Consider the following 26,832-nt stretch of genomic DNA (forward strand, 5'->3'; position numbering starts at 1 on the left):
AAGTTCTCTGTGAAAGTACAAAATTCCATCTTATTTTCTTGACACGGCATAGGCCCAAAAAGTCTATATCATCTTTATAAGTACGGGCCGTGAGAGCATGGATGGTAATATTTCGATAATACCTCTAAAAACAATGTGTGTGTCAAAAACTTAACACTTAAAATTTATATTGCAGCTCCTTCTGTACTCTTCGTCTGTTGAAAATGCCTCCAAAATGGCTAACAACTTCCTAGCCGGGTTGTGATTAAGCTCTCCATTACATTTTGTGGCTGCTTGTTTACATACCAAAACTTAAATACATGCAGCCGACCTTGATTTGTGAATGGATGTGATCTTGCCTTTCTTTCTCACAGAACATGTGAGCCAGTTTTGTTGCAAGTCACTCCTTTATTATCCTATAAACCCAAAAAACAAATCAGATCCACAACATAAGAAAATAACAATCAAAATGATTCTGGTATTCAAGAAACCACACGGTAAATCTGTTACTATTTCTAGTTTAAAGTCTTCTTTAGTTTAAAGTCTTGTTTGTTTGGTCATGCTGAGAACAGCTTCTGTAACAAAGACAAATGTGCTGAGATATTTTAATGGCTTAATTGGTCATTCTCCCAAATTTCATTGTAATCACTGCCTTTGCTACACTATGTTCCATTAAAAACTGAAAGAAGAAATAACTTTTTGAGTAGATGGATATTTTTTATGACAGAATGACTATTGCCATTATTTTCTGATGTCTTAATTCCTTATACTACCAAGTTTAATTGCAGTCAGTCTAGTCCATCTCTAACAGTATCAATGAAAACTCAATCAACTTTTAATGTATGGGAAGATATTTATTTCACAAACTCAAACAATATACCCACAAACATTTCTTGATAAATTAATGAATATTTCAGACATTTTGTTATCACTACTGGGAGTGCTATCTTGTACGCATATACATTTCAGAACCCAAATAAATTTATTCATACAAAATGTCTTCAGTATTTGGCTTATTGTGCGGAATGATATCCTGCCTAGTCTAAAATATAAATACATCTTAACAGGTACTTAATAAATGGACAATATAAATATGCCCATTACATATTATATATAGATTAATCTTATCACAAGAAAATCAATGATGTAAGTTGTCTGAAAACATTTACGTTGCTATTCTTTGTGTAAGTAACGAAGTCTAAAAGGACCAACAACTTAATGAGTCACTTCTATATAACAGTGTCCCTAACGACCAATAACAAACACTTGCATATAATTAAAACTTCAACAAAACAGTTAACACATATTCCAGTCGAGGAATGGTCCTGAAAATTGTCACCATATCATAGTTACCAACACTTCATAGTAAAATTCTAACCACTTACACAATGTGTGAAGCACCTTTCAACAGTTGTGAACCTTATTTGGGTGCGCAAAAGTTATCGTGGTTGAAGTACAGAGTTGTGCATTCTAAAAACATTTATACATTGTTGCTGTCACGATCTACAAAAACAATATAATTTAAGGTGATATTCCGCGACACATGCACTTTGGTTGCCGTACGTGTTCAAACGGCTGACTATGCCTACCACACTTAGACTATCGTCCTTGGCCCGGTAACGGATAGTGGCTTCGAATATACCTCCTCCTGGTATAGTCCGTATTATCAGAAGGTAATCATGGATACCTTTATCCTGGGTAGCATTATGTAGATGTTGCAATGGTACTTGTAGTTGTGCATCTTGTATGGCTGCTAATGTTAGTGGTTCACACTGACGGAAGTTCTGAAGCATTTCATTCAAGTGCTTAACCAGAAAGTCAGCTGATCTGTAACAAGAGAACAAGAAAATGATCAATTCTCCCAATTGCAAGAGATTCACAGATGTCAACCAGTGTAATTATTATTATTTTTTCTGTAGAGGGTTAAAAAAATTAAGCATTTGTAGAGGTAACCGAAAGCCGACCCCGTGGTCTAGAAGTAGCGAAACTACCTCTGACCCGGAGGCCCTGGGTCCGTTTTTAGTCAGGTCTTGGATTTTCATCTGGATTTGAAGGCTGGTTCGAGGTCCACTCACGCCGACAGGAGAACTATCGAGGACCAATCTGACAGTGAGATAGTAACCCCAAACGGGAAAGCCGATAATAACAACAGAGAGGATTCATCACGCTGACAGCGCATCACTCTGTAATCCTCATTTCTTTGGGCACACCAGTGATCACTTGTGGTTACGTTTGTCTTTTCTTATTTTAGAAATAACAAGAAGAACACAAATCAGGTCCTATATAGAAAGATCAGAACACGAATAGGATAAACACAAAGCCAGATCTTCAAATAAATGAGATCTCCTCTTATAAATCCCCGACGAGCTCGACACAACTCAATGAGTGTTGATGCTCGTCCTTCTGATGACCTCCTCAGGGGCTGAGAAGAACTGAGACTGATGATGGGAAAGCTGATCTATGTGAAGATGGCATTGTATGAAGATGTGAGATTGTCCTTTTGTCTTTACTTGTATGTCCTCACCTCCTCTTTCTATCACTCCCACTTCCCATACTACCCTTCCATTGTATTTATCCTGTTATGTGCTCCTTTTCATGCTAACATTTTCATATTATGATTTATATAGTACATCATAATTAAGAATATTTACTGCAAATTTCTCAGGTCAAGAAAATACTTTACCGAGCAAGTGGCTACATGATTTGCATCACGTAGCTGTCAGCTTGTACTTGGGAGTTAGTGGGTTCGAGCCCTACTGTCGGCAGACCTGAGGATGGTTTTCTGTTGTTTTCTATTTTCACACCAGGCATATGCTGGAGCTGTGCTCCAATTGCAGCCATGGTCGCATCTTTCTCACTCCTAGCCCTTTCCTCTCCCATCGCCGCCATAAGGACTATCTGTGTTGGTGCGTTGAAAGAAAAAGTAACCCAGTTGTGGCAATCTCTGCCTTGAAGACAAACTGTAAATTCTACAAGAAAATTTTTCAATAGATAAAATAATACCTAGTGTAAATGGTAAAATACTGTCCGACTCACTGGCTGAATGGTCAGCGTTGAAGCCTTCAGTCCAGAGGTTTCTGGGTTCGATTCCCGGCCGGGTCAGGGATTTTAATCCCGCCTGATTAATTCTTCTGACCCAGGGACTGGGTTTTTGTGTTTGTACCAACACTTTCCTCTTCATATTCAGATAACACACTACACCACCAACCATCACAGAAACATGCAATAGTGATAACATCCTTCCATATTGTACCATATCATCACATGCTTCATTGGCAAATTTTAATCGTGATAGAACACTGTGGACTTATTGCGCAACATGGCTTTGTGTGGGAGTCTGTTTGGGAGACGGTTAGATACCTGACCACGCTAGCATAAGAGGAGCGGCCCGTGGATGGCTTCAGACAACGAACTTTGTTTAAATTTGAACGTGGTTGCTGGAAACCGCCGCAGTATTCTTTGTCAAGCCAGTTTCGAAATCCGCCAATCACGAGCTAGTATGAGGACTCTGCGAACGGCCGAACCGCAATGGCAGAATAACCAACCATCTAACTGCATCTTTGAACCAGTTTCCATCTATGATAATAATCTGTCATTGCGCCGATATTCCACAGTTCTGATGTGTCCAGATAGATAAGTGTAATTTTTCTGATGCCTGAGAACATATTTGGGGCATACGTAAGGCATAGGTGTTATTTCGCATTTGTCAACAGCTTCTCATTCAAACTAAACCGCCGCTCAACAGACTTTCTATTCTTCAGAAGGGAGTTCCGTTATTTGAAAAACTCGAAGAGTCTTTATAACTGCCAGTAACAAGGGAGCGTCACCTCATTCTCTGCCTGAACTTCGTGCCGTAAAGTCGCTTGCACGCCGAGACTATATTTACCGGAGGACGCTCTTTTCTTATGTTTGAGAACTAAGCCAGTGATACGGGTTCGAGTAAATTCAATCAATAACTGTGATCAACTGTGGCACAATGTATGTGCAGTATTTTAATTCGATCCGGGAGTGATCCGTATATATGCAATAATAACAATTCGCGGGCGCGATCGGGAACTCTCGTAATCGTGTGTCGCGTTGCCGCGCCAAGGACTCTTCACGTCCGGGCCGAATTGCCCTTAAATTAATGGTGAGCTGGACGAACTAATTTCTGCTTGCAGGTCGTAGTCAATTGACGGCCAAGCATTAAGGGCGTGATCTCACACACGTGTGTGACTTGCGGCGAAGAAACGGTGCCTAATTCAACTGTTACAGGTGCAACATCAATCAGCGCTATGGAGCCCACGCCGAGCATCGATGGACTGACTTCCCACATCCGGAAGACTGGGGTGACCATGGCCTAAGTTCGTGATGACGCCAGTGGCCATGTAAACATCACGGGTGATGAAGCCGGCGCAAGATAAGCACTTTGTCATTTTTTAGCATGCCTGGGTAATAGTTGCACACTAGCTTAGATCAGACGTAAATAAATAAATTTCAAGTTAATTCTCAGCCTGAAGGCACAGTGGTTCTTCAATTCAAGTTACAGTTACATGCGTCCTGGGCTGATGCATGCTTTTATTTTCCTTTTATCTTTTTTTAAGTTAGTTTAGATGGGGTTAAGGGTGTGCCAGTGTAGATATAGGAGTGTTTTCATGTGTTTTGTTTTCCAGAGTATTCCAATATGTGGTCGATATGCAAGCTCTGATCGTCATTTACAGAGGCTATACGCCGGTGATGATGTATGGGAGATAAGTTTACAGCTGTAGTTTCTCTCTTTCATTTTTTTTTTATTTTTCTTGCATGGGAATTTCAGCTGTGGTCAGCAAGCAGAATAGCGGAGATTCAACGTTGTTAGGTAGAGTCATTACTACACAAGGGAAGGGCGATTAACGGTTCTTATCGAACAACTGACCGGCCATGTAAGACGCCGGAAGTGCACGTTATAGATGAATGTTAACCTGGGGCTGGTCATGTGAGCCGAGTGGAATCACGAGTATATTGATGAGTAATTCAGGGGTTGATAGATTGAGACATGTGAAGGAGGCTGGAATTGCCGTAGTCATGACATAAGGAGGACGAGAACCCGTGTACTGCAAAATGAAAGACCCGAGTATGGTCTCAGGATTTACAGTAGGTGATGTGGGTATTCATGTAAGAGAGGCTGACGCCCGTCTTGAAGTGCCTTTATTTTAAAGCTGCGAATTGAGATCGCAGGTCATTATAAGGAAGAAGCAGTAATAGTGCTGCGAATGTTGTGAATTTATCCTTGTCTCCGAACGAGAGTTAGCAGGTAGAGACCAACCCTTTCCTTGAGAAGTCAAGTGTACCGCCCAAGGCCGTGTTTCCATAGAGTGCTAGGTGGACCGTTATTCGCATTCTCTCCCGACAAGTCAGGAAGTTACAGGTAACAGCTGTTTGCGACAGTGAAAGTGGTCCTTAAGGGATTGCCCTTGCGTCTGACTTATGGACGTAACCCATGTACCTGCCTGCTGGGGAGGATCCCGCTGACCACATCTGGAGCATTTATGCATATTTCATGTTGTTATTTTTCAGGTTCCATACTCCCACTTTATTTACATATGTTATAATGCTTATCTGGTTTGATCCATGATTTCTATGAGATGGTCACGACTGGTTTGTTTTGTTTATGTTTGTTTATTTCCTTTGCATTAGGTGTCGGCGTGACCAGCGTTGCATTAGATTATTTGTGTGTTTTATTAGCTCGTTTGCTAAATAGATGGTCGTTGGCATTCATGCCATCCAATTGCTATGTGGACGGCCACATATTTAGAATCTGTGTAGTCATAAGTTGCAGCTCAGGGCTAGTGTTGAATTGAATTGATTTTGTTATTGATATGTAAATATGTATAGTTTGGATCGGTTACTAGTGTGTTTAACTATTTACCGCGGTCATGTATAGACACTTTCCGAAGCGCATCCCATAAGGGAATCATGACATTGAAGCGAATCTTGCGTCGACTTAAAGTAAACGTATTCATCCGAAGTCAGTTTCCAAGTCGTGTCTTTCTTCCAATAGGAATTCGAGAAATGTGTGTTATAACATGGACATGTGCGGGGCACATATTTTACCTTGGTTTTATGAGGCCATCAGGCTTAATGTATATATATATTTCATGTCGTAGTGAATGGGTTAATGTCTTTAATAAATCCATTTTACCCCCCCTTTTCTCTGTCTTATTCACGTAGTCTATGTACCCGACTTCCTGTCATGTACCTTTGGTATATTGCTCGTGACGAGTTTTGAGTTTAGTCTGCCCATATCATTTTTTTTTTTTCCGAACGGTAACCACGTCTCTGCCGCGACTAGCCCGGGATATTATGAAGACGGGATTGGCGTCAAGAAGGGCAATCAGGCCTTAAAACAGGTCCAAATCCACGTGTGACACAATTTGCACCCACAACCCTACAGATGTGGGAAAAGCGGTAGTATCAGAAGAAGAAGAAGAAGAAGTAAATGGTGGAATGGAATTTGTGATAAAATCTCCAAACACTGAAGACCTCTGGCATAGTAAGGTAAAAGAGGTCGCTGAAATTACATTTCTGACCAAGTACCAGTTTGAAATAACGTTCCTGTATATCCTTTGCTCTCAGCATTAGTGGGAATCACGTTTTGGGGTCCGCCGTGTTATGTTTTCTGTTCATCACGCCAATCTATACATATAAAATGAGAATTTTGTCTGTACATTGCTCAGAATTTAAAAAGGATAGTATTTTTGTATCAGTCGTGTCCACAGTAACAAGGATATGCACTTTTTACTTTTCCGTAATTTCTGTCTGTCAGTCTGTCTGTCTGTCTGTCTGTCTGTACTAGCAAGATACCCGTGCTTCGCTACGGTATTATACTGAAATTTAGAATTGAATGCTTATTGTTTTATATATAATCCGCCGAAATTCGCAATCCGACTCGTTTTCTGAGAGAATCCGCCAAAATTCGTGATCTGACTCGTTTTCTAATAGATTATGGCAAGTTTCCTCCCATTTTTCAATCTTTCTTTCAAGCAATCTATTTCGTACTTCCCAAGCTAAGTATAGGTATTCCACCCGGTCAGTTGGGTCCCTAAATCTTTGCCATCTTTTCCTATAAACATTTTTAATATGGATCAAATCCTTCAGGAGATCTAGCGTGGTGTCGTCTTGGGTGCCTTGGCGATACTGATCCCACGGCCAGACTGCAATCGTTTCCAGCGCGGTCCGCACATTTGACGACGGTCCAGAACATTATTATTATTATTATTATTATTATTATTATTATTATTATTATTATTATTATTATTATTATTATTATTATTATTATTATTATTATTATTATAGATGATCTGGACCCCACAGCAAGATGCAAGACCGCTACTTGCCGGTAAATTACATCTGCTGCCATTGTCATTTTTGAGAATGTGACCAGCACCATTGTCGCGCGTAGGCAAGTGTGAGGGATTTCTGGCCATACGAATGACATACTTCCGTGCGTTATTGACCTTATTATGGAGGCGAAAAATTGGACGGTCAATCTCATTCCTATCGTTTATTTCAAATGTGTTTAAATTATATTTCATTTCTCAGGAGAATCTACTGTAATCTAAGAACGTTCTCCGAAGGAAAAGATGGCTCTTGAAAACGAACCCAAGAAAGATTAAAAATGATCGGTTTATGATCAGAATAAGTACATCGAAAATCTACAGCCTGTTTCCAGTCATTCAACAGGGTCAGGAATGGAATGAATAAAGCCCCCATCTAGCGGCGACAATAGGAATTGTGCCAGCAGCCGAAACCTGTCGCACTCCTCTGCGGCAATGATTAGTGGATGACAAATGAAATGAAATGATATTGGACAGTGTTGCTGGAATGAATGATGACAGGGAAAACCGGAGTATCCGGAGAAAAACCTGTCCCGCCTCCGGTTTGTTCAGCACGAATGTTACATGGAGAGACCGGGATTTGAACCACGGAACCCAGCTGTAAGAGGCCGGCGCGCTACTGCCTGACCAACGGAGGCTCCTTATAAATACATTATGAACAGTAAAATCAATTGGTCTAACCTCCTTTTACACCCCACCGCCGTAAAGTTTATTTACCCCCCCCCAAAAAAAAAACTAAAAGGAGGCGTGTTTCTTTCTGTTTAAATGAGATTCCAAACACCGTCGTTTACGTCTATTACCTTCAGTTTTGAGATTAAAATAATTCACTTTTTTCACTTTCACACTCCTCCCCCCCCCAAGTGAATTTTCCGGCAAAAAATACTTGTTTCTTTAATAGTAAAGGATCTTCTAAATACCAATCATCACGACTGTAACTCTGTAACTTCTTCAGTTTTTGATTTATGTGTCTTCATGAAAGGAATTCAACTCCTTTTCACTCCCGGCCCCCAAGATGATTTGCCCCCCCCCCCAACACGTTTTTCTTTGTTTTTAAAGGAGATCCAAATACCAATTTTCACGCCTGTAGGCCCTAACAACTTAATTTTTAATCGATGTAAGTATTCTCATACAATTAAGTCAATTAATTTTTCAATTCTTTCACCTACCCTCCCCCTCCTTCATTGGATTTTCCGAAAATACGTGTTTCTCTACTTTTACAGCAGATTCCAAATATCATATTTCATGTCTGTAACATCTTCATTTTTGAGATAACTGTAGCCTAATTAAAAGAATTCAACACCATTTTGAGTCATTTTTACCCCCCCCCCCTTTCCACCCAAGTGGTATTGCCGAAAACTAAAAATACACGTTTCTTTATTTTTAATAGAGATAAAAAATACCATTTTTAACTTCTATAACATGTTCAGTATTTTGAGATATACTGTATAAATTCTCGTTTTAAAATTTCACCCACTTTTTAGTTCCCCTTAAGAGGAGTTTCCAAAAACAAATCACGTATGTTTCTTTACATTTACTGGAGATTCCAAATACCACTTTTTATGTCCGTAACATTCTGCGTTTCTCTGATATTCTGTAGATATAGTCTTTCAAAAAATTCACCCCAATATGTCACTCCTGTTTAACCGCCATTAATTGGAATTTCCAAAAACAAAAAAATACGCGTTTCTTTATTTTTAAAGGAGATCCCATATACAAATTTTCAGCTCTGTAATATCTTCAGTTTCTGAGATATATGTATCCTCATTAAAGGCATTCAACCCATTATTAACCCTTTTACACCCCTCCTATTCGGATTTACAGAAAACAAAAAATACGTGTTCCTTAATTTTTAAAGGTGATTCTAAATATCAATTTTTACATGTGCAAACTCTTAAAGTTTTGATATATTTTTGATATATAGATACACTCGTTTTAAAATTCACCCCCCCTTTCCCCCTCCCATTAATTGGATTTTCCAAAAACAAAAAATACGTGTTTCTTTATTTTTAAAAGAGATCAAATGTACCAATTTTCAGGTCTGTAATATCTTCAGTTTCTGAAATATAAGTATCCTCATTAAATGCGTTCAACACTTTTTCACCCCTTTCCACCCATCCTATTGGGATTTTCCGAAAACAAAAAAAAAATACGTGTTTCTTTATTTTTAATGAAGATTCTAAATACCAATTTTTACATTTGTAAACTTTCAAAGTTTTGATATATAGATACACTCGTTTTAAAATTCACCCCCCCTTTCCCCCTCCCATTAATTGGATTTTCCAAAAACAAAAAAATACGTGTTTCTTTATTTTTAAAAGAGATCAAATGTACCAATTTTCAGGTCTGTAATTTCTACAGTTTCTGAGATATAAGTACCGGTATCCTGATTAAAGGCATTCAACCCCTTTTTTCACCCTTTTTCACCCGTCCAATTGGGATTTTCTGAAAACAAAAAAAATGCATGTTTCTTTATTTTTAATGATGATTCTAAATACCAAATTATACATCTGTAAACTTTCAAAGTTTGGAGATATAGATACACTCATTTTGAAAATTCACCCCCTTTTCACCCCCTGATTAATTGGATTTTCCAAAAACAAAAAGTACGGGTTTCTTTATTTTAAAAGGAGATCCGAAACACCAATTTTCAGGTGTGTAATATCTTCAGTTTCTGAGATATAAGTATCCTCATTAAATGCGTTCAACACTTTTCGACCCCTTTCCACCCATCCTATTGGGATTTTCCGAAAACAAAAAAAATACGTGTTTCTTTATTTTTAATGAAGATTCTAAATACCAAATTTTACATTTGTAAACTTTCAAAGTTTGGAGATATAGATACACTCATTTTAAAATTTCACCCCCCTTTTCCCCCTCCCATTCATTGGATTTTCCAAAAACAACAAAATACGTTTGTCTTTAAAATAGATCATAAGTACAAATTTTCAGGTCTGTAATATCTTCAGTTTCTGAGATGTAATTACCGGTATCCTGATTAAAGGCATTCAACCCTTTTTTCACCCTTTTTCAACCGTCCTATTGGGATTTTCTGAAAACAAAAAAATACGTGTTTCCTTATTTTCAAAGATGATTCTAAATACCAATTTTTACATTTGTAAACTTTTAAAGTTTTGAGATATAAGTGCACTCATTTTAAAACTTCACCCCCCCCCCCTTATCGCCCCTTTAGCAACGGAATATCCCAAAATCCTCTCTTAGCGAGCACCTACATTTTAATATGAATGTATCCCCAAAATTTCATTTCATTATGTCCAGTAGTTTTGGCTCGGCGATGATGAATCAGTCAGTCTGTCAGTCAGTCAGTCAGGACAAGTTATTTTATATATATAGATTAATTTACCGGGCGAGTTGGCCGTGCGCGTAGAGGCGCGCGGCTGTGAGCTTGCATCCGGGAGATAGTAGGTTCGAATCCCACTATCGGCAGCCCTGAAGATGGTTTTCCGTGGTTTCCCATTTTCACACCAGGCAAATGCTGGGGCTGTACCTTAATTAAGGCCACGGCCGCTTCCTTCCAACTCCTAGGCCTTTCCTATCCCATCGTCGCCATAAGACCTATCTGTGTCGGTGCGACGTAAAGCCCCTAGCAAAAAAAAAAAAATATATATATATAGATTATGTAGGTATGTACACGCATCACGAGAAAACGGCTGAAGAGAATTTAATAAACATCGGTATGCAATGTCGGGGAATAAGTCGCTATAATCTAGGCCATAAATAATTTGATTCACACTCAGTGAAATGGTAATTTAGGGGAAGGCCTAACATTTAATTCTCAAATATTTATGTTATTAATGGTCGGATCTTAACGAAAATCGGTAGGTGAAGTTGGTGAATATGTCGCTATAATTTCGGCCATAAATCATTTTATTCACACTGAGTGAAATGCTAGTTTAGGGGAAGGCCTGAAAATTAATTCCCAAATAATTATATTATTAGTGGTCGTATCGATAAATACTACATAACTAAAGGTATGTAAGTTGGTATTCAATTCCCGATCATTTATGTCTTATACATTGTTACCGTACTGGCTATGATCACAGAGATATTCATGAATTTGAATTTTTGCTACTAAGTCCATATCAGCCCCCAGTCACGAGAAAATGGGTAAACAGGATTTGATCGGTATGTGAAGTCGGAGAATAAGGAACTACAGTCTACGCTATAAATAATTTTATAAGACGCCCTAATATCACAGAGTCGAAAGAAAACTAAATGTGAAGGCCTACAATAGAGAAATCTCATAAAAATTTTCAACAATAACATTACATTGACCATTGTTTGTTGTGATGTGCTTTGTGCTTTCTGTTGCCACTCATCTCCGATAGATAGGGTTCGGCTCCGTGGGTAAATGGTTAGCGTGCTGGCCGTTGGCCACAGGGGTCCCGGGTTCGATTACCGGCAGGGTCGGGAATTTTAACCATAATTGGTTAAATCCGCTGGCACTGGGGCTGGGTGTATTTCATCCTCATCACGACTCGCGGGTAGCCTACGGGCGTCAAATCAAAAGACCTGCACCTGGCGAGCCAAACTTGTCCTTGGGCACTCCTGGCACTAAAAGCCATACGGCATTTCATTTCATTTCCGATAGATAGGATTACTGCCTTATCTTGCACCGACACAGATAGGTCTTGTGGCAACGATGGGATAGGAAAGGGCTAGGAGTGTGAAGGAAGCGGCCTTGGCCTTAATTAAGATACAGCCCCAGCATTTTCCTGGTGTGAAAATGGGAAAGCACGGAATACCATCTTCAGGGCTGCCGACATTGGGGTTCGAATCCACTATCTTTGGGATCCAAGCTGGGATCACAACTGCGTGCCCCTAACCACACGGCCAACTCGCTCGGTCGTACCGAGTGTAACAGTCTGCCTGAATATTGGTGGAGAGTAGCTGGGGAGTTAGATAACTTTCTTCTTTAGTATGCCATTCCTCTGGTTCATAAATTTTCTGATGCTACTGGTACATAACACACTGGTTCATCATAGCATTCGAGCTATCCAATCCTCACTCTGAAGCACTGATTGGAATGAGCAGCGTGCATATTGAACGGAATAATGGCAGATGAGTGTTCACGGATGTCTGCGGCCTGGTCATTCCAGTTCTAGAACTTTGGATTGTTAGATCGGCATCATAGTACTATTTGTTAAAAGTGAGATGTGCGGTTTTTCATTTGATTGAGTATTTTATATGATAACATTGCCTTTAATCGCTACTTTCCTACTGACGTTTCTGTAATGACCTATGTTGACTTCAGTTAGGAAAGCCACAAAGTCAGTCTTTCTGAGAATCCCGTAGCGAAGCACGGGTACATCAGCTAGTTGATGGGCATGCGACCAAAAGAAAGGCCGACAGCGCTTCTACCTGGCTGAGAGACCTCCGCACTCTCGGCTTGCTGGTGTTCCCTACACTCTGCGGTCATTCAGCTCCACACATACCGAACTTTTCCTGTATCGGTCTGCGTACACTTCCTCAATTTCGACTTGGGTGAATCGGTCACTGTGATGTGATGTTATGCTAATTTTTAATTAGTTGATTGTGCACCCGAAATTGTCCCCCCCCCCCCCCACAGTCCGAAACGCCTGTACCAGCCAGCACACTTATTACCCTTGATACATCAGTAGTTTTTTATCGCATGAAGGCTTAAGACTCTTTGAATTTCGTAACGCCAATTTATTTTGTCTGCATCTCTACCAGGAGATCATTTATAAGATGTAATTACGTCAAAAGTAAACAAACTCTCTCCCTCTCTATCTCTCCTTCTCTCCCTCCTCTCCTGTATACTATAAATATTTTCTTCCTGGACTAATTTATTACGGTCGTTACTTGATCCAGACTTAGCCTAATTTTACGGCTATATGTCATTTCTGACGCCAACCCCATATAGAGGGATGAAAACTATCCGCTATTACGTGTTTCTGCGATAGTTGGTAGTCTAGTATTTTGTGTATAGATGGAGAGAATTGTATTAAGAGGAACACGAACACAAATTTCCAGTCCCCGAGCCAGAATAATTTACTTTTTAGTTTTTATTTTCAATTTGCTTTATATCGCACCGACGCAGATAGGTTTTATAGAAAAGGGCTAGGAAGGAGAAGGAAGCAGCCATGGTTTTAATTTAAGGTACAGCTTACACATTTAGCTGGAGTAAAAAATGAGAAACCATCGGGCGAGTTGGCCATGCGGTTAGGGGCGCGCGGCTGTGAGCTTGTATCCGGGAGATAGTGGGTTCGAATCCCACTGTCGGCAGCCCTGAAGATAGTTTTCCGTGGTTTCCTATTTTCACACTAGGCAAATGCTGAGGCTGTACCTTCATTAAGGCCACGGCCGCTTCCTTCCAACTCCTGGGCCTTTCCTATCCCCTCGTCGCCATAAGACCTGTATGTGTCGATGCGACGCAAAACCACTAGCAAAAAAATGGGAAACCACAGAAAATCATTTTCAGGGCTGCTGACAGTGGGGTTCGAACTCACTATCTCCAGAATGCAAGCTCACAGCAACGTAACCAAAACCACGCGGCCATTTGCTCGGTCAGAAGAATTAACCACACGCAGCTAAAATCCCCAGTCCGCGCGGAAATCGAATCCAGGGCCCCCAAGGCCAAAGGCCAGATCGCGAAACATTCAGCCAAACAGCGGGTTCTCTATATTGGTAATAGAAAAGCAACGCAAAACCATTTCCCTACAGACCACGAAGGCCTTTAGAAGAGTAGGATCCGTAACTTTGGTACTTTGTGAGACAGAGTGGTTAGCTCATTTTTGGTGTAGGCGGAGTGAATCACAGGGCCAAGTGCCACTCCAGAAGTGTAAATCTAGTTTCTTACATTTTTCGACTTCCTAACGAGGAATCAAACCCACGTCCTTCTGGGTGCAGCGAAAACGCCTTTACCGTTTTGGCTAGGCAGCCCCTTATGTTAGTAATACAGGTATATATTAAATTACTCCTATATTATTATAATCGACTACACTTGAAAAAACTACACTGTACACAATATCACAAAATTATTGAAATGGTGGGACGCTATAATGCACAGGACTGTCTTAAACTTAAAATTTTCAAAATAGATAACTTCTGAATTATCCTCATGAGGATAAATGAACCCGTTTTGGCAGAGCTGCAAGATGAGTATCACATCTTTCATGCCGAAACCAACATGGTAATGTATATGGCAGAAGCGATGTACCATAAAAATGCTACATTAAAACAAATTTCTGTCACTTTAAACTGCAAGGCCCCGAAATTGAAGCGAGAATCCTACAACAATAACTCATTATCCTACGCATTTGGCTATCCCTGTTTCATGTGAAGCGGGGTTCAAATGCACTATATATGAAGATGTAACACGACGTAATATGCTCTGTCTCGCCACCACCTTATGGTTTCGACTAGCGATAAAAGAAAAATGACTAATGTTAACTGAAAAGTTAAAATACAAGTTCTTTTTGCACCATGCACAACGTATAATCATTCTATTACTACAGTACACTTTTCTCCACGCTGATTTTGCTTTGCTTTCAGGCATTATTTCACAGGAACTACAATACAAACCCGGGAAGTCATATTGTTGTAGGCTATATTTGCTTACAAACCAGGAATATTTTATCACATTCTGGAACCTTCGGGATGAAAACTGATAGAAAGGTGGCATTTTCAGGATGCTGTCTCAGTGGGAAACCTCTCTATAAATGTTCTCATCTGATGGTAAAACATTTCCACTGTCGGAAAATTAAAAATAATCTTATCCAATGAGAGGAATTTTTCGTAGTAGCAGGAGGAATCTACAGCAACTCTACGGTCTTATCTGGAGGAATATCTTCGTGCCACTGTATGCAGTCCAGGAATCGAAAACTAGGGCACAATTGTCTTCAGAGAAGGGGAGGAAGTCTTCCGTAAATCTTTGTTTCAACTTCTCTTTCCATATTACCGGCGTGTGTGGCAGTAACAATAATGATATTGGTTTATAATAATCTTTTTAGAAAGTATAGGACCAACCTTTCCTTTTTCTGAATCACAATCAATAGGAAATACAGATCCGTCTAGGCTCTCACTGTGGGCATTATAGTGTAGCCTACGAAATTTGTTAATGCAGTGACTGTTTGGGCTACTTTAGAAGGGTCTCTTTCCCCAACAAAAGAGAGTCCGTTTTGATCGCATTTCGCACTCAAATCCGTTTAGGTCTGAGCTGAAGCGGAAGGAGTGTAATGGATGAATTGCTATCCAGAAGCTTCAAGAAATCTCCCTGTAGCCTTATCCTTTTCTACTTAATCATGACGATGGAAGCGAGATACGAAATTCGTAATTATCCTGCTGTTGATTTTATATTATCTTCCTTGGATCGATTTATCCGAGCATAATTATGATGCACAAAAAATGCATTTTCGCTGCTGAGTTCTCACGAAAATGCCAAGACCTACTGTCATGTCTTCATAACCAATACTTTTGTTCTTTTAGAATCCTTTATATTTTACATTATAGATGATTCAGCAGCATTAAATACACAAATAACGTTGTCACGTTTCTGCGGACGTGTGATAACGAACGTAGCTCCTTGCGTGTTCATTCAACCGGAAATCCACAGCGTTCATCTGGTAATCATTACTATGCATTAATATATATATATTTTTGCTAGTTGCTTTACGTCGCACCGACACAGATATGTCTTATGGCGACGATGGGACAGGAAGGGGCTAGGAGTGGGAAGGAAGCGGCCGTTGCCTTAATTAAGGTACAGCCCCAGCATTTGCCTGGTGTGAAAATGGGAAACCACGGAAAACCATTTTCAGGGCTGCCGACAGTGGGGCTCGAACCTACTATCTCCCGAATACTGGATACTGACCGTAATAAGAACTAGAGGATTTGCAGCGTGATTGACTTGTATCACAAGGTTCTGGCCTGGAACTCACACACGAACCCGCAATATCAGCTGCGATCGCAGAATTGGCTTTATGGTAGCTATCAATGAACTCATTTTCATTGGCTTACTCATGTACATTGAAAAATGGCCCATCAATTATGTCAACTCCTGAGTAATTACTTACAAGCGGGTTCTGTCACATATTTAGCCTATTTCCTTCTCTTTCGAGATTATATTTCGGTAGAAGTATCACTTTTTCATGGAAATACCTCAACACAAACCCAACTATATTAACAGGATTTAGAACCTCTCGCTCACGAACAGGGGAACATATTCTGACTCCCCTGTCGATTTCTAAACTACCATCACAATTTGCGTTACAAATTCGTTCACAGTTAACTGAAAGTCAATAAATAGCCGACCTTTATGTCAACACACTTAGATTTCTACCCGGCCTGGCTGATCTCTTACACTCTCCCTGTTCCCCGCCCGACCTTCAGGTAAGCAGACAGGGGCGTCCAGTAAAGCCAATAACTTGAAGTGTTATTTTTCTGTAATTTAAATTGGTGATTTCGCAAGGGATTTCGGGCCATGGACTTTAAACTAGCAGGTTTTATTTTAATATGGTTTTATTATAGTGCATAGCTTCTGCCACTGGAATTTCTTACTAGGTTTCAGCACAACAGGTGTGATACTTCCCTCCTCTAGACTGAACTTGAGGTCTTTTAGATAGCAACTGTCGATTTTACAAATATGGTACACTACGAGTGTCATGGCGTTGAGAGCAAGAGCACCTGCCACTTCGAGCTCACGCCTCCACCACTCCCCTCCGTTGTAGCTGTCCACTGCCCCCTCGGCTAGGTCACTAGCCCACACTCCCAAATTAACTCTTAAATGCACACCATTGCATATGTGCAAAGGAAGTTTACTTTCTTGCTATACATCCTCTTAGATAGTGTGAACTCGTGTCCTCATCCCCATGTGGCGCAGCTCTTTCAAGGCACACCCCCAATGGAGGTGAGCTGCACGTATCATTTCAACCACATACCAGCTCTCCTGCCATTCTTAAATTTCTCACAATACCGAAAATCGAACCCGGGTCTCCGAGAACGACAGCTAATAGTGTTAACCGTTACGCTAGGGGGGCGTACCTTTTAGATAGTTGAGCATTATTATTTTAATTCTCTTTGTAAATGTGTGCGTTACTCCTCCTTTGAAGATAAACTAGCTAGCCTATTGTAACATTAATAAACCTTTTGTTTCAAGACTTTTCACGGTAATCAACTAGAGTGAAGTGTAAAGGCAAATGTCAGCACTGAAATGTTGTTTATCTCAGCGCAGTCGTATTTGTTGGACATTCCCCAAGACTGAAGTGTGGTAGAAGCCCTATAGTTACTTGTATATGCAAAGCATTCGAAACTCATTATATTTTTAAACTTTAAACTGATAAATCTTGTTTATATAACATTTTAAAATAATCTACATTACTTTTAGAATGGCAAAAAAAATTGAAAGAAGTAATAAATTGCGCATTTAAGAGTTAAAAACCCCTGGTACCTCATTCAGTCACCATTTACACAGACAGGGGATACCGTGGATGTATTCTACTGCCCCCACACACAGGGAGAATGCAGATGATGGAACAGGAATATAAACTGTCTGCAATTTTAAGAATAAGAAACCTGGGTGATTTTGTATGGAACAGTGTCAGTGGGTAACCATCAAAACGTAAACGTTTAGAAGACCTAGATATGAAGAGTTTCCTACAATATTTTAACTAAAAATAAAGAAGGCGAAAGAAGTTATCACCGAATCAATTAATACCGATGAAGTTATTCTGTACCTTTTTGTTGCATTGGATTATCTATACTTTTCGGTTTTTCATGCATGTTCTGCCCTTCATTAGTTCGAATAATCGGGAATTTACTGTACCGTGTGGGTGTCGTCTAGTAGGTCTCCAATAATATCTCAAAAGAGGGTACAACGCACTTTAAATAAATAAATAATTAAATAAATACATAAATTCATAAAAAAATAAATTAAAACATCACCTTAGCACCAGCGGATTGTCTTTTTTCACTGGATAATTCTGCTGACAGGTACACCAGTGAGCATCTATGCCAGCTGATGGACAAGTGCGGTCGACGGGTAGTTGAAGAAAGAGACTGATGCCCCGTGGAGGATTTTCAGCAGATAACACTTCGTTCGAACGACGGCGTATCGCTGCTTGATTGAGGAGTTCCTCTGGATGAAGAAGATCTGCTAGGGTTTCGTGCAGGTCAAACGGTGTGGTAAGACGCTCGGTATTGCGTTGAACGTTAGCCACAGCTGCCGTATACCGTTCGCGGAACCAGGCAGGAAAAACAAAAAACAGAAGAGGTTGTCGCTCCTCCATGCGCCCTTGATATGTCTCACGAATACCACCCCATCGGATACCGTGATCACTCATCACTATCAGCACAGTATTTTCTAAAACTTCCCACTTTTTCATGTCCGTCAGGAACTTGACATATAGATTATCTCCTAAACCAGCATAGTTCAAAAAATCATGAGTTAGGCTTGCTCCCCAGAACAGAGCAAAAGACGGCACTGACGCTAAAGAATGAACGAACTTACGAATATATTCAAGAAGAACTTCAGCTGTCAATCTCGATCCAATGCACAGTTTCGCATTTAAATGCTTCGAATTACCAAGTTTATCTTCGGCATGTTTAATGTATGGTCTCACGTAGTAGTCTGTTGGTTGCTTCACAAAACCGACCTTTAGATAATGAAACATTCCCATCGAAGGAGCGTCTTCACCGAATCCAGTTCTGTATCCAGCCTCACTAAAATTTTTCCATATAAAAGGGCAATTGTCAAACGAAGATTTGTCCTTGGGCCAACACGAGTCCCGTAGTTCCTTTTCACTGAGACCCGCTAGAACTGGGACTAGATTCGGGAAAGTATTGTCACCAACTTTATTGTAGCCTAACATCTCGATGGCTCCCAGCTGTCGAAGTTGGTGGAGAGTATGTGGCATCTGTCGGTGGAAGTTGAGACGTGATACAGCATCGATACCTAACATGAGCACGCTTGGTCGATCTTCTGTATCTACCTCATTTGTCGACACAGCTTCTTTACAACGTTTTTCCACCTCCGGCTTCGGAATGATAAAGGCATGATAATCCTTATATATTTCTTCATCATTCACTCTGCATTCTACTTTTATGAATTCCTCCTTTATCTCCATGTCACGATGAAAAGGGATACAGTAATTCGCCAGTCTGAAACAGAAAGATTCACAGAATTGTTGTTAGTAAGCGTCAGTCTAAATACGCAGAGGAAATAGATAGCAAAGTTTCTGAAAAAGGAAGGGAAAAACTATAATGAATGTAAATTTATTCATGTTTTATTTTAAAATACCTCACATCTATTAGAAAGCATGTGAGCTCGTAAAGAACAGTTAAGATCTGCGTCAAGTCAAATATTTCTAGTTTTATAAAACTTTGTGATCTTGATATTGAACGGTGACAGCCCGAATGTACGTGAAATTGAAGCGTTGCCTAGGTAAACAGAGCTGTCATTGAAAGCAACCAATGAGCTTTTTGTTCCAACTTGCCCTCCCTTGCCCTCTGGTCTACAAATTCCAGTCGGCTCTGCTACACACATGCCTTCGCGCATCTGTCAAAACCACAAAGTTAGGCTACTGTAGTTGTCATATTCATAGATAAAATACTACAGTGGTATAGGGAGATAGAGAAATCATGCTTCCTACTACAGAGTCACTTTCTTTAAAGGTCACGTAGGAATAATACGCAACGAGAAAATCGACCTATTTACCAAAGAGGGAACCATGGAAGGAACCATCTATGGCTTCCTGTTATCACGCGTATATTTCTTTCCTATCTTAAAGCAATGACCTCACCAGACATTGAGAGATGAATGCGCTACCACGCAATAACAGATGAGGAACACTATGCAGCAAATAAGCCTACAGGTGCGTCCACACCAATAAGTTTTCGTTAACTTTGTTAACAAACGTTGTTAATAAACAATGTTCATGGACATCTTTGGATGTTAATAACAAAAATAGCGTGTTCATTAACTTTTCGAACATGTTGATAAACAAAATATCTTTAACTTTTGTGAATGAAACTTTTCATCAACCTTTCATGTTTTCGTTGACATTTCGGTTCGCACATGCGCAAGGACGCAATTAGAGGACGCAAATTCGTAGCGTGGAATACGATGTTTTCTTATTTCTTCTAAAAACTGACTATCACATCGCAAGCGAAGTTCTAATATACAGTATTTTTAGCTGTGTTCTAATGTAGTTTCATTTCCAGCTTCGCTCCTCGCTGAATAATCTAACCTTTCATAATCACCGAAATCATCGAAATATTATCCTAATTAGGTTAAATGCTATTTCTTTTACGTCGCACCGACACAGATAGGTATTGTGGCGACGATGGGACAGGAAAGGACTAGGAATAGAAAGGAAGCGGCCGTGGCCTTAATGAAGGTACAGCCCCAGCATTTGCTTGTTGTGATGATGGGAAACCACGGAAAACTATCTTCAGGGCTGCCGGCAGTGGGATTCGAACCCACTACCTCCCGGATGCGAGCTCACAGGTGCGCGCCACTAACCGCACGGCCAACTCGCCCAGTAACTAGGTTAAATGAAGGTTTTCTTTATGTTGTACCGTTACCAATTCCTTGAGATTGTTGTATAAATCTTCAAACTCCTCAGGCACAATAACTGAAATGCATTTGAAGCCACTATTCTAGTAAATTTTATTTTGCTATAAATCTGCTTCGAAGTGCTAACGAAGTAATGCAAGTGAATTTACAACTGGTATGTTGGTATTTGTTAGATGATTTACTGTATTTTTTCTGAATAGATCAGCTGAATCCTCCCAATTCCAGGTTAAACACTCCTTCTACCTCAGCTATCCAAATATCCTGATATTTGTTAAGACTCCAGATTTCCTTTGAAAAAACTGGAGTTATGACGCCTGAGCGCCGCAATACCACGACATTTCTTGATACCAAATAAGGAAAAAACCAAAACGTTCAATTCAGTTTAAGTATCTTAGACAGATCGTTTCCTTTAATGCATCACAAGAAGAAGTCCTGAAATATCCGGCCAAACGCATGCCTACATCAAAATCCGCAGCTGCCGCATGGGAGTAATCAACACGTTGCAAAATGGGTACAATTTATTATATTGCAGTAAAAAATAACCGGGTATGATTATGTCAAGAAGTCTTCTATGAAGCTGAGTCTGGCAGTGCTTGCACTTACTAGTGTCAGTCTCTTCACTTTCATCTTTCCTTTCTGATCCCCTGGTATATTTTCAACAAGACTGGGCCACAGCCCCTACCGCTCTTAATATCATAGACACTTAACAAAGTTTTTAATGACTGGATAATTAGTAATGGCCCCCTTGTTCTGCCGACCTAACTATCGTGATTATTATATTTTGGGAACCCTAAAGGGAAATGATTTCAGAATAATCCCCGTACTATAGAGCCGAAAGGAATGCAGCTGCTTTAATGCTTGTTGGGGGAGATGCTTTAAGTGTAAAAATATGTATGATGCCATGCAGTGAATCACAGATGTTCCATGCCTAGTCGTCGATCTAATTATGAATGTGCCAATACCGGAGCATTTGGAGTTTTAGAGGGCAAATCATTAACGAGAAAACAGGTTAGGAGTACTCGCTATGATCATTCTGAAGTGATTGGTATTACTTCCGTGTGTATGATGTCTTTCGTAAGCTTATCTCAGTAATTCTTGGGTCGCTGGAGCCACCTAAACTCGGTTTGATTTTCGCTGGAGGCTTAAATCTGGATGCCCTTTGTGACTTCACACGATTTTTAAGATGAAAATCTCAACCCAGAATCGACATGAATTCGAACCTTCGGGAAGCCAGTAACAAAGCTACTGAGTTAATACCCGCTGCCCCCCCCCCGCCCCTTGTGTATTATTTCAGTAACAAATTTATTATAGGAGACAGAGGTTTCCCTTTGGATTATGCCAAGGGGATTTTCTGTATTTCATTCTGTTGGTCAAAAAGCGTCCATTATCAATATTCATGACCCTGTGTTGCAATGTTTTTCGGACTTTTCCAGGTGCTGATTAGTGACAACTATGAATCTGAATTTCCTCAGTTACAGAATTAAAGATGCGCACTGGTAGGTTTAGGAATTCATTGAGAAAAATATGTGTAATCCTGATGATGAGTGTCAATGTGGTCTTGTGTTGAAAACAGTCATTAAAACTCGGCCGAAGAAGGGAGCTTTGTCTTTTAATCTGTACTGTTTATGATCGACTGTAATTGATGATAACGAAGATGATTCTCAACTTTGCTCGGTGAAGAGTTATGTACGCAGGTCGAACATGTGGGTTTTTTCTAAAATACTTTTCGGTTGATACAGTAATACTATTCCGTGGATTATAACTTTGGAAACGTGGTTTATATCGAATGTAACCATTCTTCTTTACGGAAATTATGGACGTTATAATCGTGAGTTATATGTCTACGCTTGTGTGAATACTGCAATTCAAAAATATGTTGAGGAAAACATTTTCCGAAGTAACTTGCAAAGAACCAACAGGCCAAATATGTGAATAGATATAACAGTAATGCTGCATAATAATGTGTTATGGTCTTCAACTTCTTCTACTATAACTGTATAACCATATTTCGTGTCCTTGTTACGCTTAGTCCCTGTGGCAGCCTTGATAATTTTCGGGAAGCTAATAAGAAAATGCATCTGAACACCCAGGGGTAAGGGCAGGTGAATGCGAAAAATTGGAACTTGGCAGCAAATCATCTGCTTTGGAAAGTAATGTCAGCTTTCTTGTATGTTTTTCCTTCGGTCTTATGCGGTGCCCGTTACATTAGGCTGTTACTTTGTATAGCACATTTTATAATGCACATTTGAAATTGTCCATTGCGTAGCTTTTTCTTTACGTCGCGCCGACTCAGAGAGGTCTCTTGGCGACGATAGGAACCTACCTTTCCACTACAAATCAACATTTATGAACTAACTTCATCTATGTTATTGATGCTTTATGACACTGCCGTTTATTTATATTCTTTTCCACTTCCTGGTGTGAATATGAAAAACCACGCTTCGAACCGCGTAGCCAATTCGCTCAGTGTACTTCGTAATTATTCAGAATGACATTTCACGGTAGTGATGTTTTGTATTTTACCTTTGGTTTACTTAACATGATTTACTGATACATTTTGGTAAAAATTGTTTTTAACTTACGCTAGTTTTAGGTTTATGTAAGTACGTCGAGCACGTGTTCGTGTTTTTATTTTACTTCGACGATACATTATTATTTCGTGGTGTTTAACCTTGGAAACGCGGTTTATTTTGAATATCACTGTTTTTCCTTTCGGATATTATAAACGTTACCAGCGTTAATTATTTTTTCTGTAATTTACGCTCATCGCTCTCCGTTAATCCCACAGTAGACAGCAAAATTACGCCATGTTGAATTCTACATTATGGTCTGATGCAATGTAGCTGGTCTTGGTTGTACTGTACCGCATGGCAAAGAAACTGGAAGATCTACTACTGTATTTAATTTCGTCGGGTTAACACGAAATGTATCTCCAAAGACCTTTTTACCGAAGTGCCGAATTGACTTTCTTCTGCCAATCAAGAATCTGCTTTCTTCCAATTAGAAGGTACCATACTGGAATCCTTTATTAGTCCTATTACGGTATTAAGCCATTTTCCCCCTACGTTTTCACTCTAAGTCAACATTTTGCGTGATGCTGTCACATTGGCTGATGGGATTAAACATCAACAAGACTTAAGACTTTTACAGATGAATTAGGCAAACAAAAAATTTTAATAGAAGGCCGTCAAGAAATGAGAAACACGATGGAAGAACCTTTTGAATCACGAGGTTATAGAATTGCTAATGGGATACCTGACCAAAGAGTTAAGAATCAATGTCTCCAATTTGGAACAGAATTTATAGTGAATTTAAAAATAATAGATTCTACGTTTGATTTTCAAGCAATATCACCAATAATATTGCAACTCTCACCTATAAAACAACAAACAAAATTTATAAAAATAATAAATGCCCATGCCCATACCAATGAAAAGCATTTTCTAACATGAACAAAGAAAGTAGTGGATACATATTGGGATCTCCTTGAACACATAATAAACAAATTAAATAAAAGTACATACATACATACATACATACATACATATATATATTACCACTATAGACCGTCATGCCTTTCAGTGTTCAGTCTGCAAGCCTCTGTGTATTTACTAAACGCTTCCACAATCTTCTATTTGCAACTTGTGCTGTAGCCTCATTTAGTTCTATACCTGTTATCTTTAAATCATTAGAAACTGAGTCTAACCATCATCTTCGTGATGTAAAAAATTTTATTAGGGGACTTTAATTCGCAATTAGGAAGGAAAAACGTATAGAGATATAATTGGAAAATGGGCTCCACATAAATTTACAAACAAGAATGGCCATCGACTTGTTGAGCTTTGCAGAAAGCATAACCTTATATCTAAATCAACATATTTCAAAAGGAAACCAAACAAGCTTAAAACTTGGAAGCATCCTGACTGGAGAAAAGGGGAATGGCAGCTAGACCCTGTTTGTATGAATGTTTGTATTGTACCGGGAAATGATTGTGGGGCTAGAGCATGGGAAGGATCTCAGGTAGTGTTCGGTTGATTTTGGAGCAGGTACAGAGACCGATAGTATCGCAGGGCGAATAATAGATTGTAATTTTTTTTGATAGAGTTTATTAACAATATCCACAGAAATATCACCCTGCAATTGGAATTGCAAACTAAAATTTCTAGCTAATATTTGTCAAAAAGTGCAAAATAAAAGATTTATGTTACAATCTTCTACAGTTCATCTGATTTAAATGCAAACACAAAATATCACTTAGCACCTTAAATATTATCCAGTACATCACTTATGGTGCTGACCTACAGTCTTTCTAATTTTTAGAGCATAAAATGAACACACACTGCCATGAAAAATTTGATAAATTAAATAAAATATTTGATCACTTGTATGTCTCTGCAGTTCGTTTGAATTGAAAAATGAAATTAATGGAGCACTTGTAAATCCTAAAGTTCATCTAGGTAAAATGAATTCAATTAATTAATGACTTTGAAAATAACTTTATAGTTTAAAAGCAAAATATGAATTTCTTTTAAATGATGATAAGTTACGAGTTGATATTCACACGAAGCACTTGTTAGAGCACTGTAATGAACTTAGTGCTTTGTAAAAAAGTCATTCAGTTGTGATTACTCACTCAGAATACGAGAAGATCTGCTTACAAGTGTTGGAGTTGTGCTGTACGGCAACTTGGTGTCTGGAACATTCCGCATGCGGCCGAGGCTCGAACTCAGCACTGGCGGCGTTCAGTGAAGATACCACGTCAATCTCCCTCGTCGACGTCCCTCGATGGGTACCATAACTGAAGAAATCACTTAAATTCCTCGTTGGAAGCGACGTTCGATGTAGCTGGATCTCGTAGCACCTTGCCAAGATTTCCGTTGTTCTTGGAGGTAATGTCGGAACACGGAAAGTTCAATTGGCACTATTGAACTCACAACTATCACGGATATTAATACTACACACCGACATAAGTTGTAATGCAGAGTTCTATTCTTATATTAATTTTACGGTGTTGAATTGGAATTCACAGTCCATACTACGGAAAACACACAGTTCATGGGTTTGAGATTTAACACAGTTCATAATTGTCACTAATTACGTCTGAGATTCGACTGTAAAGTAATTAGCACAGTCCATAAGCACTTGAAAAATGTGATTTATAACAGTCTCTGCCACCGTCTCTGAAATAAAATTATTCACAGATTAAGGCGATTTTATGGCTGGATTTACACCACACTAGTTTGTGCTACTTAATATAGTCATAAAAACTCCTTAATGTTCACAGGGTTTCTCACAGTGGTGCTCGAAAGATCGAGAAAGTGCATAAGAAAAATAGTTACTTCTAGCCCTGTTATGGGACGAATATCGAGTGAAATAATGTCGTATACAGTTCACTGTTATATTATTGTAGGAGAAATAATTCTTAGATTGGCTGAAATGGTCTTAAATTAGGGTTTCGGTTCACCACACGCAATGACTTAGAATATTATCACAGTTCAGAGTTACGTGAAACTGGTAAAGTTCGCGATGTCGTATACTGATCAGTAAAATATTGGACACTTCAATTCTCACTTCCAATTATAGCATCACTCGGTTAATAAATTTACAAGTATCATATTACGAAAATTCAGTCGGAGAAATATCTAGAATATTTCCGTCGTCGCGGCGCGGCAGATACTTTACGTACGACGTTGTTGTATTATTTTAACAGCGTTATAGTGTGGCCACGACTATGTCCTCGCGAATCGCGACGGAGCATACTGTCCTTACGGCACACTTACTGCACACACGGTACACTGCACATTGTACTCTCTGCACACTCCGGTTAGGGCCTTGGCCCAGTGACTTATTTATACGGGTCTTGCGAGCAGCGCTCGGAATCAGGTGATGAAGGGGCGAGAATTCTTTCCCAAATTTAAATTATCATATTTCGAAAACGACTGGACG

At 39.5% G+C, this 26,832-nt stretch overlaps 1 protein-coding gene across 1 annotated transcript in view; it reads right to left on the bottom strand.

Moving 5' to 3' along the window:
• Positions 1–812: 812 nt before the first annotated feature.
• LOC137500522 (uncharacterized) overlaps positions 813–26,832 on the bottom strand; it is a 156,814-nt gene continuing 130,794 nt past the window's right edge. Inside the window, exons 4-5 of the mRNA XM_068227443.1 lie at positions 18,255–19,469; positions 813–1,806 (exon numbers count right to left, since the gene is read on the bottom strand). Of these exons, the coding sequence (XP_068083544.1) occupies positions 1,476–1,806; positions 18,255–19,469 (1,546 nt within the window). The 3' untranslated portion in view covers positions 813–1,475. The remainder of the gene's footprint in view (positions 1,807–18,254; positions 19,470–26,832) is intronic.

The sequence above is a fragment of the Anabrus simplex genome, chromosome 4, assembly GCF_040414725.1.
Source record: "Anabrus simplex isolate iqAnaSimp1 chromosome 4, ASM4041472v1, whole genome shotgun sequence".
In the NCBI taxonomy this organism is placed as follows: Eukaryota; Metazoa; Arthropoda; class Insecta; order Orthoptera; family Tettigoniidae; genus Anabrus; species Anabrus simplex.